General features: G+C 52.5%; 1 protein-coding gene across 1 annotated transcript in view; it reads right to left on the bottom strand.

Moving 5' to 3' along the window:
- ALMS1 (ALMS1 centrosome and basal body associated protein) overlaps window positions 1-19356 on the bottom strand; it is a 43202-nt gene extending 23846 nt beyond the window's left edge. Inside the window, exons 1-13 of the mRNA XM_053976698.1 lie at window positions 19272-19356; window positions 18568-18914; window positions 17854-18138; window positions 15777-15968; window positions 14941-15555; window positions 14692-14851; window positions 13064-13246; window positions 12578-12715; window positions 11207-11509; window positions 9710-9840; window positions 2641-4393; window positions 1640-1765; window positions 440-601 (exon numbers count right to left, since the gene is read on the bottom strand). Of these exons, the coding sequence (XP_053832673.1) occupies window positions 440-601; window positions 1640-1765; window positions 2641-4393; window positions 9710-9840; window positions 11207-11509; window positions 12578-12715; window positions 13064-13246; window positions 14692-14851; window positions 14941-15555; window positions 15777-15968; window positions 17854-18138; window positions 18568-18914; window positions 19272-19356 (4480 nt within the window). The remainder of the gene's footprint in view (window positions 1-439; window positions 602-1639; window positions 1766-2640; window positions 4394-9709; window positions 9841-11206; window positions 11510-12577; window positions 12716-13063; window positions 13247-14691; window positions 14852-14940; window positions 15556-15776; window positions 15969-17853; window positions 18139-18567; window positions 18915-19271) is intronic.
- Between the last annotated feature and the right edge of the window lie 402 nt (window positions 19357-19758).

Raw genomic sequence — 19758 nt, 5'->3', positions numbered from 1 at the left:
AGCCCCAGCCCAGCCCAGCTCAGGGAATCCCACACAATCCCTGGAGACACAGGAGTGCCAGCAAATACTGATGGCCAAGTTTTCCATGGAATCCTGTGATGGGTTGGGCTGGAGGGATCTGAAATCCCACCCAGTGCCACCCCTGCCACGGGCAGGGACACCTGCCACTGTCCCAGGCTGCTCCCAGCCCTGTGCAGCCTGGCCTGGGACACTCCAGGGATGCAGAGTCCAGAGCCTCCCAGGGAAACCTGGATTTTATCAGTCAGGGAGAAGCAGAAAGACAGGGAGAGAAAACAAAGTCAAATGTAGCATTTTCTGGCAGACTGTCAGCAATGCCACCAAACCCATGGATCCTGAATGTCAAATCTTTTGCTCTGACTTCCTTCACATGTATGAACACACAGAAACAATTACAAAATTAAATCCACATTCTAATTACCTGAAGACCATTCCAGTGGCGTCCTGAGCTCCTCAGGCCAGGCCAGCTTAGGCCTGTGAGCATGGATTGTCCCTGTGTGCTGGGCAGCTGCCCTGGCTGCAGGGGGATCATCCCCCACAGCCCACACTGGTGCCAGGATCCCTGCAGGAGCATCCTCTGAGCCTGCACAGAGAGAGCACTGAGTGCAACAGGGAGCACAAGAGCAGACACAGAAATGCCACCATTAACCAGCAACCAGGAGCCCTGGCAGTGCCCCAGGCCAGGCTGGACATTGGGGCTTGGAGCACCTGGGGCAGTGGGAGGTGTCCCTGCCTCGGCAGGGTGGGATGGGATGGGCTTTAAGGTCCTTCCAACCGAACCATTCCGTGACTCCACGAGCCTATCCCTGCCTCAAGGTTAGAAACCTTGAGCTGTCCCCACCAATCTCTCAGCCTTGCCAGCCCCACCTGGTTACATCCCGTGGATTTCCTGCACTCAGCTCCCTCAGCTGCCCCCCCGAGCTGAGCCTCGAGTGCAGCAGGGACTGGGAAAAACAAAATGTATTTTTCCATCCTGCTGTACGTTTTCCTAGAACCTTGTGCTGCTTCATTTGCATAGTGAATTTTTATATATGGCATCATCATTTCTGCAAAACAACAGATTTGTATCACATTTGTCTCTCTCATTTTGGACATGTTTCCCCAGATAAACTTGAAAAAGGTCAAGAGCAGGGACACCTAAACCATGCCCAGCACAACTTGTGGCTGCAGTGACTGATCTGGGTGCTTCTGGCACTGCTGGATCAGCCTGATCCCTTGATCACCACTGCTGGAATTCAGGAACTGGACATCTCTAACATGAGTTTTGTCTACAGACAAAACTCTCAATATTAAAAAGCTCTGAGTGGAACCAACCTGCAAATAAAACCTGTGATAACCTGCAACAAAAACCTGTGAAAACCTGTAATAAAGGCAGTGGTCTGTTCTTTCCAGGAAAAGTGGCAGAGATCTGAAAGGATCCCAAGTGAGCAGTGATTCCCAGAGGAAAGCAAGGGATGGTGAGGCTGTAAACCTGAGTTCTGCTCCTTTTCACTGCCAGAAAGGAGCAAGAACTGCCCTTGCAGCCCAGAGGAGGAGAGCAGAGCCTGCAGGCAGGAGCTGCCCCATGGCCACAGATAATTCAGCACAGAACGTCAGCCAGCCTGGACAGAGGGTGCAGTACCTGAGTGGGAGCTGGCTGTGCTGGCCTCGGGCTCCCCTGGGGACACGGTGGCTCCTGGTTTCTGGAAGGGCACATAATACATGCCAGAGCTTCCTGAGGGCTTGTAGGGCAGCAGCAGGGGCTGGGCTGGGAGGGCAAGGCAAACAGTGAGCAGGAGCCAGGCTGGAAACCCCTCATGCAACAGGGCAGGGCCTGGGCAGGCTGCTCCTGCTGCTCAAGCCTGAGGAGTACCCTGTTCTTTAGCCAAATGGATTGCTATTTCATCAGCTAAATTAAACTACTTGAATTTTTTTCATCCCCACCCACAGGTGGGAAGGTTACCATCCCTTACCTGGAAAAACAGCTTCACCTGTTCAGTATTAAAATTGTGATCAGGGTGGCAAACAGTGACTTACAGAAACATCTCCTGCAGCCACAGAGCTCCAGCTGATCCCAGTTTGAGGGAATCATTTTAAAGGAGCAGGGATTTGTCCCTCCAGTCAATAAAAGCAACAACAGAGCCCCAGTACCAAACACCACTGGGGTGGGAAACTCTGTGAGCATCCACATCCCTCTGCTGACAGATACCCCAAACCCTGCAGTTTTCTGTTTGATTCTATTAAAAGCACCAGTGTGCAGATTTCCCCCTGATTTTTTGGTGTTATCTTGACTAGGAGGTAAATCAGTAATCAGATCCAGCTCTCACTGAAGTCCAAGTGAATCCAATCGAATCATCTACACACAAACACCAGAAAATATTCTCCAACCACACCTGGACACAATGGATTCAGTTCTAGAGAAACCTGAACTGAATCCCAACTCTATCCACACAAATCCCTCCTGACAGGGCTGAAAAACCCAAGTTTAAGGGTTGGGTTTTTCCCCCCATATGAGCAACTTCAAATTTCCCAGTTACCTCAGGGATGTTATTTCCACAAAAAAGCTGGGTTAGGTTTTGGGCTTTCACATTTATCAACACAAATTCAAGGGCACAGACACCCGTAAGACAGGAATTTGCTCACCTGGCTGCCTTGGGAAGGGGGGGATCTCCTTGTGGGATGGAGCTGTAATCCCAGGAGCTCCAGGGGCGCTGGGGAGCGATGGCTGCTGGGCAGGGCTTCCCCCCTCCTGGGGACCAACACGCATTTCTGCCGAGAGCGTGGCTTTGGCAGGCCCTTCCGTGCTGATCTGGGTGGCAGCATCAGCAGTCCTTGTGCTGGGTTTTGCAGCAGGGGCAGAGCTGGGGATGCCCTGAGCACCCCGAGCCCCCGAGCCCCGGAGCTGGGCCCTGGCCCTGCCCTGCAGCAGCAGCTCCTGCCTGGGGGACAGCACCCGGCTGGGATCTGCTGGGGCCACTGGCTCAGCTGAGCTGGGATCCTCTGGAACACCCTCAGCAGGAGGGAATTTAGGAACACCTTCCACTGAAACCTCTGGAGCTGCTTTTAAAGTCACTGCCTGAGCCTTCCTGTGAGGTTTGTCCCACAGCTGGGTCCCGCTGCCAGCACTCCCGACCCTGGAGGAGAGGGTGATGTGCACACAGCTCAGGAATCTCCTCACTGGTGACGAGGGAGCCCCGGGCGTGCTGGATAAAGCCTCATCTGCAGGGAAAGGGCGAGCAGGACCCAGCTGCTCCCTCACAGCCTCTTCTGGCTCATCAGGGCTGTTCCTCCCCTCTGCCAGCACCTCACCAGGGCCCTTGGGCACAGCCCTGCATGCAGCTGGCCCTGGGCCCTCCGAGCTCTCGGGGAGCTGGCTGTGGCCAGGTGGGACCTGCTCCTGCTGGGAGGGGCTCAGAGGGGGGGGCTCAATGGATGCCCGTGTCTCCTGGCTGAGCCCCCCAGCTCTGGCACCCCGTGGGTCCCCCTCGGGCACGGCGGCAGGCACAAACGGGGGCTGCTCTGCACTCGGGCTCTGTCTTTCCCCAGCGTGGGTGCTCCCAGGCTGCTGGGCTGTTTCCTGAGGAGCTGCAGGGGCAGCAGGAACCTCAGCAGCAGCAGCAGCACCAAAGGCAGCTGGCACGGGGCAGGGGGGACAGCCCTGTGTGGCAGCTCTGGCCCAGGGCTCGGTGCCCAGCCTCTCCTCCCCAGGCAGGATCCCCCCCGGGCCAGCCCTGGCCAGGCTCTGGGAGCAGAGGCTGACGGAGGAGCTCGGCTTGCCCGGCTCCCCCCAGGCCTGCCCCAGCCCCGGGGCTGGCAGGGACAGCTCCCCGTGGGCACGGGGGGCAGCTGCAGAGCCCCCTGCACTGGGACCCCGTGCCAGAGGGGCACGGAGCTCTGCCATGGCCCTGGGGTGCCCCACGGCCGGGGGCTGGTGGTTCAGCTGCAGCTCAGCAGCACTGCAGGGCTTCAGCTGCATGTCCTGCAGGTCAGCAGCATTGGAGGGTTTCAGCTGCATGTCCTGCAGGTCAGAAGCACCCCAAGGTTTCAGCTGCACGTCCTGCAGGTCAGAAGCATTGGAGGGTTCCAGCTGCACGTCCTGAAGGTCAGCAGCACCCCAAGGTTTCAGCTGCACGTCCTGCAGCAGGGAGCAGTCCCAGGGATCAGCTCTAGGCAATGGTGCTGCAGGTGGGGAGCTGGGCTGGAGGAGCTCCCGAGTCCTGGAGGGCTGTCCATGAGTCCTGGAGGGCTGTCCATGAGTCCTGGAGGGCTGTCCATGAGTCCTGGAGGGCTGTCCCTGCCTGTCCCTGGGACACCTGGCAGCCTGGACAGGCTCCAGGTCCTGCTCCTGCTTCCTCAGATACTCAGAAGCTGCTTCCAACCCACAGAGCCAGAGATCCTGAAAAACAGAGCAGAGTTCACGGGGTGATGTGGAGAACATCCCAGGCTGGCCAAACCTGGATGGGAACAGCCAAAGATGAGAGCTGTCACCACCCAAGAGTTTGTCATCAGGAAGGGAGGGAACCCAGCTGGTAAGGAACTAATTAATTATCCTTTTGAAGTGCCAAGTGACCATCCCCAGGCATCTCCCAGGGCCAGTGCTGGTCCCAGCCCACAGGAGGTGCTGCCCTGGAGCAGCACTCACCTGAGCTGAGATCTCCTCACCTGATCTGCCCTGAGTGAACAGAGCCATCCCAGAGCTGTTCCCAGCCCCAACAGGGGAGACTGGCCTGGGATCTTGGCAGGGAATTCCTGGCTGGGAGGGTGGGGAGGGGCTGGGCTGGAATTCCCAGAGCAGCTGTGGCTGCCCCGGATCCCTGGCAGTGCCCAAGGCCAGGCTGATCCCTGGGGCAGTGGGAGCTGTCCCTGCACCTGCACAGCCCGTGCCAGGAGCAGAGCTCTCCCACCACTGCCCTTCAGGTCTGTTCCATGGGGCATCTGGGCCAGCACAGGACACACAGTTCCATGGGGACCAGCCCTGCCATCCCCATGTCCCCATGTGTGTGGGCTTCAGGCCACCACCCTCCTGTGCACAGAACTGCTGCAGTGGCCTCAAGTGGCACCAGAGGACTTTTAGAAAGGATCTTAGGAAATATTTCTCTCTGGAAACGGCTCCCAGGCATTGGAACAGGGAACTGGTGGTGTCACCATCCCTGGAATTGCACAAAAATGTGTGCATGAGGCACTTGAGGATACTCTGGTGCTGAACACGGTGGTGCTGGTTGATGGTTGGACTTGAAGATCTTGGAGGCCTTTTCCAACCTGAATGATTCCATGGTTCCAACCATCAACATAAATGTATTCATATCAGTGCAACCCAAAATTCCAACACTTCCACTGAAGAGAGTAAATCTGAGATAAATGTGCTGCCATGGAGATGGGCCAGATAAACTGAGTTAGAGAAAAAAGACACCAAAATCTGGGTTATATTTACTTTTCCTACTGATTGGGCCAACTGTGGAAGCAGCAGAGTGTATTCCAGTCATGAAGCACCACGGGCCCCTGGGTGATTATATCCCCGTCAACCACTGGGAATTTGGCAACCAAAAGCAGCGGGAAACATTTTTGGTGTAAAGCAAACATACAAACAAGTATTTCACAAGAGCTTTCCCAGCCTTTCTCCATCCCAGATATCCTGACAGCAGCAACTGCTCCAGCAGGGCCTGGATCACTATCCCACTTTTCTATCCCTTTCTGGATCTTAAGGCAGCAAATGGGTTTATCTGGCATTTCCCCCAGCCATGGGGGCCTGTGGGAGAGCACAGGGGCAGGGGCAGAGCTGTGCCAGCACAGGGATGATCCCAAGACTTCTCCTCCCTGCACCACGTGCCAGTTCAACGGCCTGAGGTAATCCAGAGCAACTCCCACCAGCAAGAGCAGGCACAGAAGTTGTGATAAACTCATCTTCCCAAGCCTTTCACATGTTTTATTGTGCCTCTTATGTGTCATCCTTCCAAAAAAGCTCCCTATGCCATATGATCCACAGGAGCCTGCAGAGCAAATTTAGAGCTACAACTCCGTGAACTTCCTGGAGAAGTGGGAAAGCTCAAGGAGTGGAAAAGTACAGCAGGGAGTGGAGGAAAACACTGCACCAAGGGGGAAGGACTCACAGGGAAGGGAAGAGGGAGCATCTGGCACCCTAAAATAAGGTGGGGAGATCAGGTCCTCAATTTAGGAGGAAAATCCTGAGGCTGAAGATGCTGGAATTGTGTTTACATCCAACAGCAGCTCCAAACCTGCCGTGGCAGGGACACCTCCCACTGTCCCAGGTGGATCCAACCCCAGCGTCCAACCTGGCCTTGGGCACTGCCAGGGATCCAGGGGCAGCCACAGCTGCTCTGGCAATTCCAGCCCAGCCCCTCCCCACCCTCCCAGCCAGCAATTCCTTGCCAAGATCCCAGCCCAATCTCCCCTTTCCCAGTGGGAGCCATTCCCTGCCTCCTGTCCCTCTGTCCCTTGTCCCCAGTCCCTCTCCAGCTCTCCTGGAGCCCCTCCAGGGACTCTGAGCATTCCCTGGATTTTTCCCTTCTCCAGGGGAACATTCCCAGCTCTCCCAGCCTGCTCATGTTGAATATTCCAGGGGTTTTGAGCACTCCAGGCCACTATTGCAGCCCCTTGCTGTGCCCACCCCAGGCCCCTCCTGAGCCCTCTGCTCAGGCAGACATGGAAAACCCACAGGCTTTTCCCTGCCTGTGACAAACAGCTCCCAGAGCCCTCAACAGCCTCAAAAGATGGAAAATCTTCCCAAGTAAAACATCCCAGAGAACATCCCCAGGGTCCTGCTCCTTTTCTGCCCTCAGACTTCACACACGTGGCAAACAAGAAAATGCCAAGAAAATCCAGGGGCACCTGAATTCCTGGAGCTGTCCCCTCTGAAAACGAGAGGCAGAGCCTGAACATTGCCAAAGAACATCCAGCCAAACCTGCCCCACGGGCACCACAGAGATCCTGCCGGAGGAGTTGTTTGCTTGAGCTGCAGGAACAGTTTGTCCTTCTCCGTTTTAAGAGTTTAGGAGAGGGAAAATGTCTTTTCCTAATGTCTGTTCTGTTCTTTTTAAGTCCATGCATGGCACTTTGGCTCTAAAACTTCCACCCTTCTTGTACACAACAGTCCCCATTACATTTACAGGAGAATATTTTGCCTGGCTGTGTTTTTTTCAGTGCAACAATTTTGAACAATCTGTATTTTTCAGTGACAGTGTTTGTCTTGGAGGGAAGAGCACATTTATCTTAAGTACAATAAAAAAAACCCCAGTGACCTTCACTCTGCAAATTCAAGCCTTTTTTTTATCTCAAATTAAAAACATTGCAGTGCAAAAGTATTTTCGAGATCAAAGCACGAGGTGCTGGGGTTGAACTACAGCAATGTCTCGGGAGCTTGGTTTGCCACATTATGGTGAATTTCTTCTTACCCTAAAAGGGGATAAAACAATCCCCAGCTGACACTGAGTCACAGAAAGGTAAAATCCTTGGTTCCACACTGCACAGCGTTCATTTTAGGGACAAAGCTGTGACCAAACAAAATCTAAAAGCTGGGGGGGAAAAGCTTTGATGCCTCTGGTTTTGTATTTCTGTTTTATTTCTCTTTTTTTAAGAAATCTGAAATTTAAGAAATGTGAACTTCTAAAATATAAAATAATATTTATAATTCTATTCTATATTAAATATAATATATAATATTAAATTATATGCATTAGAAAAAAGATATTCTCGTATATTTATAATTTATTTATATATTACTTATTAATAAAATAGTCACTTTCTTTTTCCCCAGCTGCCCAGAGATTCCAGCAGTCCGGGAACACTGGGAAGTTTGGCCTGAGGGGTTTTGGGAGCTGCTGTGTCTCCTCCCAGCACTGCTGATCCGGAGAAGCTCTGAACACAGAGCACTCCTAAAGCACCGACTGCCACTCCTGCTAATGCAGGGCTGTTAATTAAAACAAACAAACCAACCCCTGCTGCTTTTCCCGGGAGGCAGGCAGGCTGCAGGAGAAAACAGGAACAAAATCAAGGGGAAAAATAAAGAGGAAGCTCCTCCTAAAGCTCAGGGCACTTGTCTGAACCACCAGCCCCTAAAAACCTTGCCCTAATCACCCTGGAGACCAGAGCGTGGCAGAAATGGCATTTGAAGTGAGAACAAAGGTAACACACTCCTGCTCAGACCCAGACATGCCTTTTGTAATGAACTGGAAACACTGCAGAGGAGATGCACCAGCCATGGCAGCTCCAGGGAGCGTTCTCCAGACAATCAGAGCTGCAGAGCCTGAGCCTGCCCAGCCCTGAGCCTGCCCAGCCCAGCACAGACACCCCCAGGCTCCCACAGACACCCCCAGCTCTGCTGGACACCATCCCGTGACCAGCACTCCCTGATTCCCTGCACCCTCACCTGCAGGAGCCTGGAGCAGCCTTTCCCTTCCTTTCCCTTCCCTTCCTTTCCCTTTCCCTTCCTTTCCCTTTCCCTTCCCTTTCCCTTTCCCTTCCTTTCCCCTTTCCCTTTCCTTTCCCCTTTCCCCTTTCCCTTTCCCTTTCCCTTCCTTTCCTTCCTTTTCCTTTTCCTTTTCCTTTTCCTTTTCCTTTTCCTTTCCTTTCCTTTCCTTTCCTTTCCTTTCCTTTCCTTTCCTTTCCTTTCCTTTCCTTTCCTTTCCTTTCCTTTCCTTTCCTTTCCTTTCCTTTCCTTTCCTTTCCTTTCCTTTCCTTTCCTTTCCCTTCCCTTCCCTTTCCCTTTCCCTTTCCCTTTCCCTTTCCCTTTCCCTTTCCCTTTCCCTTTCCCTTTCCCTTTCCCTTTCCCTTTCCCTTTCCCTTTCCCTTTCCCTTTCCCTTTCCCTTTCCCTTTCCCTTTCCCTTTCCCTTTCCCTTTCCTTTTTCCCCTTTCCCTTCCCCTTTCCTTTCCCCTTTCCCTTCCTTTCCCTTTCCTTTTTCCCCTTTCCCTTTCCCTTTCCTTTTTCCCCTTTCCCTTTCCCTTTCCCTTTCTCCTTCCCCTTTTCCCTTCCCTGTTCTTTTGAGAGTTTTAAAGTTCTTCTAGAAGTTCCTATGCCTTCTGATATTTACATATTTCAACTGAGTTTTCTCACACATGTTCATGTAAATAACGATTGTTTTGCATTCTTTTCTTCTTTGTGGGAGGAGAGAATTGGTTTGACCAGGGTAGTTAAAGAGGCAGCAGTCTCACCCTCCAATCCACTGTCTCTTTTGCTACTGTATAGATACTGGAGTCAGAAAACAAAGTTAGCTTTTTTGAGTTCTTTTTCTTTCCCTTTACATCCAGCCTGCTTCTGTGAGTTATTTCGTGTGGCAGTGTGACACTGCCCTGCCCTGTGCCCCAGCACGGGGGCAGCTCCAGCTCCCCCCTGCCCCGGGAGCCCCTCAAAGCCAGCTCCTGTGGCAGTGCCACAGCCACTGCCAGGGTGCCCCGTGCACAGCCAGCTCCTGCCACGCCAGGAGGAGCGTCCCAGGCACCACCAGCACCTCCACACACATTCTGTGCAAAGAATTCCTCCAGCCAACCCAGAGCCAGGAGCTTTGGGCACTTTCCCACAGCACCACCAGTTCTGCCCCCACACCTCTGTCCTTCATGCCTTCCTCTGGGACATCTGCAGCTGAGTGCCACCCCCAGGGCCAAACCACCCCCCAAACTGCCTGGGAAAAGCAGAAAAACCCCCTAAAACCCCCCAAGGGCAGGGGCAGCAGCATTCCCCCGAGCTGAGCTGGTTTGTACCTCGGCTTGTGCAGGTTTCCTGGTCTTTGGGAGCAGCTCTGCCTCGATTCCCTCCATCCTCAGCTGGGTCTCTTCATCCCAGTCTGGCCCACACTCCTGGGACTGGCTGGCCAGCTTCAGCTTCACCCAGGCTGCCAAAAACACAAACCAGCAGAGCTTTCCTTTCCATGTCATGTACAAGAACAGGTTTTAACTTCAAGTCCAAGCTGTGCGTTTCTGCTCAGCCCAGCTGAGAGAACAAAGAGCACACCAAATTCCGAGCTCCTGGAAGGAGCAGGAATACAATGGCAAATGGCTCCTTGAATGGTTCCTTTGGAGATGGATCCAAGACTCTTTCCTGGTTCTGCCATCCTCACAGTCTCAGGCACAAGTCAGAGCTCACTCACACATTCCCTTCCCACATTCCTGACTTAATAACTGTGTGGACAAAATAATCCCTTACAGGGATGTCAGGAAAAGAAGCTTTTCAAACTGGAAAAGCCCAATTCTACCCAATTCTGTCACAGCACAGAAGATTCCCCAGGGTCCTGCTCCTTTCTCTGCCTTCAGACTTCACACACTTCCCCTGGCAAACAAGAAAATGCCAAGAAAATCCAGTGGCACCTGAATTCCTGGAGCTGTCCCCTCTGAAAACGAGAGGCAGAGCCTGAACATTGCCAAAGAACATCCAGCCAAACCTGCCCCACGGGCACCACAGAGATCCTGCTGGAAGTCAGAAGATCCCTGGGAAGTGTCCCTCACTGAAGCCCTGCCTATCAAAGCTTCTCATTACACCACACAAGAAATAAATGTAATCAATATAATCCCCTTCAGACAGGGAGCAGCCTCATCCCACCACTCCTCAGCAACCCCTGACACAAACCCACCCCCTGGGGGTGCCAAACACCCCCCAGGATGTGCCAAAGCCACACCAGGACGTGCCAAATGCTGCCCAGGACGTGCCAAAGGCAACCCAGGATGTGCCAAAGCCACCCCAGGACATGCCAAATGCTGCCCAGGACATGCCAAAGCCACCCCAGGACATGCCAAAGCCACCCCAGGATGTGCCAAAGGCTGCCCAGGATGTGCCAAACCCCCCCCAGGCTGTGTCAAAGCCACCCCAGGACATGCCAAAGGCTGCCCAGGACATGCCAGACCCCCCCAAGATGTGCCAAACCCACCCCAAGAGGTGCCAAAGGTACCCCAGGACATATCAAAGGCTGCCCAGGAGGTGCCAAACCCCCCCCCATGACGTGCCAACCCCCCGCCAGGAGGTGCCAAAGCCACACCAGGAGATGCCAAATGCTGCCCAGGATGTGCCAAAGGCACACCAGGAGATGCCAAAGCCACCCCAGGATATGCCAAACCCCCCCAGGCTGTGTCAAAGGCAGCCCAGGACGTGCCAAAGCCAACCCAGGATGTACCAAACCCATCCCAGAACGTGCCACCCGCCCCCCTCCACCAAGGACGTGCCAAACCCCCCCCAGGAGGTGCCAAAGGCAGCCCAGGCGTTCTCACCTCGGATCTTGCTCTCGTGCTCCTCGGCACTCCTCAGGAGGTGGCTGGCACGGAGCCCAGGGGAGGCAGTGCCCAGGAGGCTGCGGACACGGGCTGCCAGGGAGTCCCCACTGCTGCTGCCGCTGCCCGGCCGGCTCCTGGCACTGCCAGCCCCGGGCAGGCTGCTCTGGAACCCCCCTGGGGCACTGCCAGCCCCGGGCAGGCTGCTCTGGAACCCCCCTGGGGCACTGCCAGCCCCGGGCAGGCTGCTCTGGAACCCCCCTGGGGCACTGCCAGCCCCAGGCAGGCTGCTCTGGAACCCCCCTGGAGCACTGCCAGCCCCGGGCAGGCTGCTCTGGAACAGCCCTGGGACACTGCCAGCCCCGGGCAGGCTGCTCTGGAACAGCCCTGGGGCACTGCCAGCCCCGGGCAGGCTGCTCTGGAACCCCCCTGGGGCACTGCCAGCCCCGGGCAGGCTGCTCTGGAACCCCCCTGGGGCACTGCCAGCCCCAGGCAGGCTGCTCTGGAACCCCCCTGGAGCACTGCCAGCCCCGGGCAGGCTGCTCTGGAACCCCCCTGGGGCACTGCCAGCCCCGGGCAGGCTGCTCTGAAACCCCCCTGGAGCACTGCCAGCCCCGGGCAGGCTGCTCTGGAACATCCCTGGGGCACTGCCAGCCCCGGGCAGGCTGCTCTGGAACATCCCTGGGGCACTGCCAACCCCGGGCAGGCTGCTCTGGAACATCCCTGGGGCACTGCCAGCCCCGGGCAGGCTGCTCTGGAACCCCCCAGGGGTACTGCCAACCCCGGGCAGGCTGCTCTGGAACAGCCCTGGGGCACTGCCAGCCCCGGGCAGGCTGCTCTGGAACAGCCCTGGGACACTGCCAGCCCCAGGCAGGCTGCTCTGGAACATCCCTGGGGCACTGCCAGCCCCGGGCAGGCTGCTCTGGAACATCCCTGGGGCACTGCCCAGCTGCCAGGAGCGCCCAGGCCTCCCCAGCAGGCTCCTGACACGGGCGCTGAGGGAATCCCCACTGCTGCTGTCCTCGCTGCCCCACGTCCCTGCTGCCCTGGCAGGCTGGGACAGGGAGCCCTGGGAGCTGCCCAGGGGCTGCAGGGGAGGAGGATGGCCCAGCTCCGCAGCGGTGCCAGCGCTCAGGAGGCTGCTGGCACTGCCCTGTGCCAGCCCCACGGGGACAGCCTGCTTCCTGCCCGGGGTCACGCCGCTGCACCCTTCTGGCTCCGACCTCCCCGTGGATTTCCCCGTCCCTGGCTCCGGGGCCGTTCCCCTCAGCCCCTCCCTGTGCTGGGAACCGACAGCCAGAGGATGTCCCCGTGCCAGCTGGCAGCTGGCAGGATGCAGAGGATGCATCCCCAGCCCCTGTCCCTGCTCACCCCTCTGGGTCAGGGCCTCATCCCACGACAGGCTCTTCTGCAGCTCAGGGATCCGCTCCTGGCCTACCCTGGCATCCTTGGGATCCCCCTCGCTCCCAGCCAGCCCGGGGGGAGACTCCCCAGGCTCTCTGCAGGAGGCTGTGGGCCAAGCAGGACGGCTCCAGCTGGCAGTGAGACCCTCTGCCTGTGCCAGCAGCTCCCAGAGCTCCCGCAGCGCCCCAGGTGCCACCAGGGAATGCCCTCCCTGCCCCTGGCTGCTCTCCCTTCCCACACCGGAGCTCTGGGATGCTCTGTCCAATTCCATGTCACTCCCAGCCCCGGACAAAGCCCCCGCAGCCCGTCCCTGCCCGCTGCTGCCCGAGCTCCTGGACTCGGGGTCAGCCCTTCTCCCCCCAGCCCGGGGACCCCCGCCCGGGGGGCAGCTGGGCACATCCCGCTCTGCCCCAGCGGGTCCAGGGGACCCCTCTGCACCCCGGGCCGGGCCACCTGGGGCTGCCACCTCCACCACGGCGCCCGGGCTGGCTGGGTGCTCCCCAGAGAGCCTGGGGGAGCTGGGACTCAGCTCCTGCTCCGAGGCAGCCCGGGAGCCCACGGCCGGGGACACGCTCGGCGGGGACACGCCCGAGCCACAGCTCGCCTGGGACATCTCAAAGGCTGGCAGCAAGGCACCTGCAAGGGAACAGAACACAGATCAACACCCGGAACGCAGCAAACATCCCCTCCTGTGCTCCCAGAATCGTGTGCTGAAACTCAGATCATGAGGGCGTAGTTTAAATAAAGGTATGTAATATCACAAGGTAAAAAAAAAAAAAAAACCTTAGAATTTAAAGTTTTAGTAATATATGGTAAAGTTTTATATAAAACATAAAAATATATAGTAAAGTTTTAGTAATAAATAGCAATTACAACATTATACAGTATTATAAGCAAACTATATAGAATTTTAGTATATATATATTTTAGTATATATAGTATACTACAGTATATATTTTATACTAGTATAAAATATATAGTATATAGTATATATATAGTATATATAGTAGTATATTTTAATATACTACTATACATACTAGTAGTATATATAGTAGTATATTATAGTATAGTATATATTTTAATATATATATTATAATACTATTTTAGTATATATATTATATTAGTATATATCTGTGTATATATTGGTATATATATTATGTTAGTATGCATATATATTATATTAGTGTATAGTAGTACATATTATAATACTATATTAGTATATACATTATAATACTATATTAGTATATATATTATAATACTATATAATATAGTATTATAAGCAAGCAATATAGTATTATATAGTATTTAGTAATATATATAAACAAAATAAGGTTTAAAACAGTAACTAATCCTTCTTCACCTTCCTCTTCATAAGTAATAATATGTAATTAAATTTAAAAAGTCCAGATTACAAACCACAAATAATTAGTTATTAATAATTACTTAACCCAATAATTTTTATTTATTAACTAATTATAATTATAATTAGTTATAATAAACATATTACAATTATAATTAGTTATAGAATATATAACATATATTATTAATAATATTATTTATATAATAATATAATAATGTCATGTAATATAGTATATAATAATATATAGTAGTAATATATAGCAATTATAATTATATAATAATATATAACATATTATTATTATCTATATAACAATATAATAATAATGTCATGTAATACAGTATATAATAATATTATATAGTAATGATATATTACAATTATAATTAGTTATTAATAATAACCTAACCCAATCATTATTATTTATTAACTAATTATAACTATAGTTAGTTATAATATACATATAATATTTATAATTAATTATATAGTAATAGATAACATATTATTAATAATCTTAGATATAATATAATATAATATAATATAATATAATATAACATAATATAATATAATATAATATATTTTAATATAATATAATATATTTTAATATAATATAATGGCAATGTTCTACAACAATAATAGATAGCAATTATAATTGGTTATTAATAATAACCTAACCCAAGGACAAAAGAAAACCCCGACACCCCGCAGCCCCCAGAGCCCCCCATACCCTGAGCCTGCGGGGGGACCCTGGCCAGCGCGTCCAGGGGGGGCTGCAGGCTCCTGAGCTGCCAGGGGGAGAACTCCAGCTCCCGCAGGGGCCCCCGGGGCACGAAGGGTGCCAGGATGGTGCCAGGGGACTGCTCGATGCCCAGGTTCCGCAGGTACACCTGGGAAAACAGGGAAAATCACCACTGGGGCAGGGATGGACCCGGAGCCTCCCAGTGCGTTCCTCAGGGAGGCTGAGCTCCAGCCTCACCTGCTGGGAACTCCATTCCCGCTCAAACTCAAACTGAAACTCAAACTGGAACTGAAACTCAAACACAAACACAAACTGAAACTGGAACTGAAACTCAAACACAAACACAAACTCAAACTGAAACTGAAACACAAACTGAAACTGAAACTGGAACTCAAACACAAACTCAAACTGGTACTGAAACTCAAACACAAACACAAACTCAAACTGAAACACAAACTGAAACTGGAACTGGAACTCAAACTGAAACTGAAACTGGAACTGAAACTCAAACACAAACTGAAACTGGAACTCAAACTCAAACACAAACACAAACACAAACTCAAACTGAAACTGAAACACAAACTCAAACTGGAACTGAAACTCAAACACAAACACAAACACAAACTCAAACTCAAACTGAAACTGAAACACAAACTGAAACTGGAACTGAAACTCAAACACAAACTCAAACTGGAACTGAAACTCAAACACAAACACAAACTCAAACTCAAACTCAAACTCAAACTGAAACTGGAACTCAAACTGAAACTGAAACTGGAACTGAAACTCAAACACAAACTGAAACTGGAACTCAAACTGAAACTGAAACTCAAACACAAACACAAACTGAAACTGAAACACAAACTGAAACTGAAACACAAACTGAAACTGGAACTCAAACTGAAACTGAAACTGAAACTCAAACACAAACACAAACACAAACTCAAACTGAAACACAAACTGAAACTGAAACACAAACTGGAACTGAAACTCAAACACAAACTGGAACTGGAACTGGAACTGAAACACAAACACAAACCCAACTCCAACTGAAATTCAATCTCAAACTCAACCACAAACTCAAACTCAACCACAACCTCAAACACAAACACAAACTCAACCACAAACTCAAACTCAAACAACAACTCAACCGCAAACTCAACCACAAACTCAAACTCAACCACAACCACAAACTCAAACTCAATCTCAAACACAAACACAAACTCAACCACAAACTCAAACTCAATCTCAAACTCAACCACAAACTCAAAGACAAACTCAAAGGTTTGGGTCCAAAGCCTTCTCCCTCCCCAGACAGCTGCTGCTCAGGAAACACTGGCAGCCTGGGGAATTCCAGGCAGCAGCAGGGAAGCTCCTGAATTTTTAGGACAACTTTGGTCAAACCTTCCAGGCAAATAGTTGGGAGGACTTTTATCAGAGCTGGTTTGCACAGAGATGTTATATGAAGGGAAAAAAAAACAGCCCAAATTTTCCTTGACTTCATCACCTCTAGGGCAAATTAATTTCAACTCATCCACTCTATGTCCTAAACTAGGCAGGATAATGAAATAAATTCACACATCACAGCCAGCTCCATTTCCTATGATCTCACTACAAACTTGCACATTAACAGCCAGGTAAGTGACCTGATCTCCTTTACCTTCCAGTGATTTATGGGAGCAGCACTGCTCAGAACTAGGCTGGAGAGTGTGTAATTACAGCCAGGAACAGAACCCACCTCTCTGGCTCATGAATTTCATTTCAAACACCCTCCCTCCAATACTTATATTTGTTTCACCACGGGTTTGCAAAGACAACAGAGGGAAAAGAGCTTCCAGAGCACATCCCCAAAGACCTGGGGATTATGGAGTCATCTTGGGAGAGGAGCAGCCTCTTACTCAGAGGACAATTACATGTTTGTCATTACCATAAATCTGCATCTCGTTTGCTCCACCACTCCCAGCTATTGATGCCCTGAAGGTGCTGCACAGGGCTCTCCCCTGGCTCCAGCCCCAGCCAGGGAGGAACCTGGATCAGCCAGGCAGGACAGAGAGAGGGAAGGGGTGAAGAGGCTCTGAAGGTCCTTCATGAGGAACACATCAAGAATTCAGAACTGGGGCCTCAGAAACGGGAACAAAGTGAAAAAGCAGAGTGAGAACATCTCAGGAAAAAAGAAATTTCATTTCCAAGGAGGCGGGTTGGGTTTGCTGCTCCTGCAGAGCTGGGGGGAGCTCAGCTCTCCTCACTCAGCACCTGAACCTCACATTTGGACAAGGAGAGCCTGATCTTTGAGAGAGCCACCAACTGTCCCTTCTCTCTCCTCCTGCTCCCCTGATGTCACATTATGGCTTTTTCTGACCCACAGATGGGGTAACTGAGAGGCGTTTACAACCTTTTATTCCATTTTCAGTCTCGTGAGAAGGCTGAGACAATACAGATGTTATAATTCACACCATCCCAATCAGAAGTTACTATTTCCTAATTACAATATTTGTAATTAGGCTTATAATAAAGGCTTATTTGCAAGGCCATCCTTTGAAACTTGTTTCTGGTTCCATTTCTCTCCCAACAATGTCTGTCCCCTTCCATGGCATGTCTAAGTCAGCATTCCTTATCTCAGGGTTTGCACACTGTGTGAGCCTTCTGCCAGGCTTTGAGAATTCTCTCATATTATTTGAGAATTCTCTCGTATTATTCTCTCATATAAATCCATTTCCCACACCCTGACACTCAGCTACCCCTGGGAAAGACAAGAGACCTTTTCCATATCCAACCTTGTCTTTGTCGATGTTAAATGTTACTAAAAGTTATTTTTCCACCTCTATTTAAGCTAAGCTGAACCAGTAGCATGGATGAAATTCACTGTAGCACAACCCTGTGAAAAACCATTTGTTTTGGCTTGTAGTGATTAGCTCCTCTCCTAAAAGAGCAGCGGGGCAAAATGGAAAAGTGAAAAACAAATGGAAAACTCTGAAAAACAAACGGAAAACTCTGAAAAACAAATGGAAAACTCTGAAAAACAAACTGAAAACTATGAAAAAAAACATATAACTGAAAAAAAAAAGGATAATTCTGGGAAAAGAAATGGTTAACTCTGGGGAAAAAAATGGCTAACTCTGGAACCAGAGTTTGAATTAGAACCAAACTTACCGGGATCCTTTCCTCAATATTCAGCTCTTCTTTCTTGGGAGTCTCCAGTGCTGCTCCAGGAGGGATGGGGCTGTTCCCTCCTGCACTGGGGCAGGGCCTGGGCACCACCAGGGCCCCCTGAGGCTCCCCAGGACCAACAGGAAAACTCAAACTCTCCAAGGAAACGGCTCCAAAGCTGTCCAGGATATCCTCGCCACTGGGAATACTGAGGTTGAGGGACTGATTTCCCTCGTCCTCACAGTCCTGGTGCTCGTCAGCTGGGGGGCTCCCATCCTTTTGAAGGAGCTGAGCAACACTGGACACAAACACATCTGGGGCTGAGCTTCGTCGCGCGGCGCCCTGCACATCTCCAGCACGGGATCCAGGAGGCAGCTGTTGTGTGGTGGAGCTGCCAGAGCCCCCCAGAGCAGGACTGCCCTGCCCTGGGGTCCCTCCAGCCAGGGCTCTGCTCCTGCTGCAAACGCTCACGGCGTTGTCAGACTGGGATCTGCTTAGAGCGGGGGCGAGCAGCAGCTCTGGCGGGGGGAAATGCAAACTCCCCAGAGATCCTGTGCCCCTGCAGGCAGGAGCAGCACAGTTCTGGGCTGACAGAACGCAGCTCGGAGCCCTGGGAGGGGCACTGGAGGCTTTCCTGGCAGGAGGAAATCCACCTGGGACAGGTGAGCTGGTGGCATCAGGACCCTGCTGTGGCTGGCCCACGCTCCAGGCTCCCACCTTCTCCAGGAAGCCCAGCGAGGGGAAGGACCGGATCCTGCCAGGGCAGGGGGATTCCAGCTGCAAGCACTCCAGACGTGCACAGGTTTCTTCCACAGCTCTCTGGGGAGGGTGCTGCTCCCCAGGGGCAGGGGACTCCCCCGGGGCTTCTTCCTTGCAGCAGGAAAGAGAGGCCTGGAGGTCCGAGGGGATCGCCAGGACTCCAGCACGTCCTTCTGCCTTCGCAGCGTTCTTGAGGAACACCCCCGGAGTGGACTGGAAGTTGGGATGGGCCAGGTGCAGGGAGAAGGAGCCCTCACCTCCCAGGCTGAAGGAAGGGGAGATCTCTGTGGCTTTGTGTCCCCTCTCTATGGAGCAGTCGGAGGCAGTCAGCTCAGCCCTGCTCCCCGCAGGCTCTGCCCGCCCCGGGCAGTGCCCAGGGCACGGGGCAGCGTCCTGGGGCTGCCTGGGTGGCACAGCAGGGACCAGCCCCTCTGTGCCCAGCCTCCCTGCTGGCTGCTGCTGCTGCTGGGCCAGGAGAGCTGCGTGCAGCTCCCGAGGGGCACAGAGGAGCCCCTCGAGCCCCCGGGAGCCCCCGAGCCGCACCCCACGTTCCTCCAGCGCTCCTCTGCCTGCCTCAGAAGCTGCTGCACAAAGAACACCTCGAGCACCCGAGTCTGTAGCACGGCCTCTCCTCAGGACATCACAGAAATTATTTGGCAAACCAAGCTCAGGCACCTTCTTTCCTTTTTCCAGCTTCTCCAGGGCTCCTGCTGCACTCCCAGCCGCTTTCACCTTTTCCTGCTGCATCCCCCTTTCACTTTTCTCTGAGAATTTGGTCAGTGCAGTTGTATAGGAGGAGTTTCCCGAGGAGGAGGAGGAGGAGGAGGAGGAGGAGGGTTCCTCCTGCCCTGGGGACTCCTTGTTCCCCTCTGGCAGCTCAGAGCCAGCAGCTGCGCCACCGCTGTCCTGGGAGGAGTGACCACAGGAGTGACCACAGGAGTGGCCAGAGGAGTGTCCATCCTTCCCAGCTGTGCTCCAGGGCTGCTCCAGCCCCTTCCCCAGCCCCTCCTCCGGAGCTGGGGGTGCTGGATCCCCCCTGCCCCGGGGGCCTGGTGCCTCCTGCCGGGTGCCACTGGCCCTGTCCCCACTGCCCCCCACGCTGCCCAGGGGCTCCCCAGACAGGGCAGCAGCTCCAGGATCCGCCTGTCC

The sequence above is a fragment of the Vidua macroura genome, chromosome 4 (genome assembly GCF_024509145.1).
Source record: "Vidua macroura isolate BioBank_ID:100142 chromosome 4, ASM2450914v1, whole genome shotgun sequence".
Lineage (NCBI taxonomy): Eukaryota > Metazoa > Chordata > Aves > Passeriformes > Viduidae > Vidua > Vidua macroura.
The sequence above is the reverse complement of the archived record's forward strand: the minus strand, read 5'-3'. Positions and strand labels throughout refer to the sequence as shown.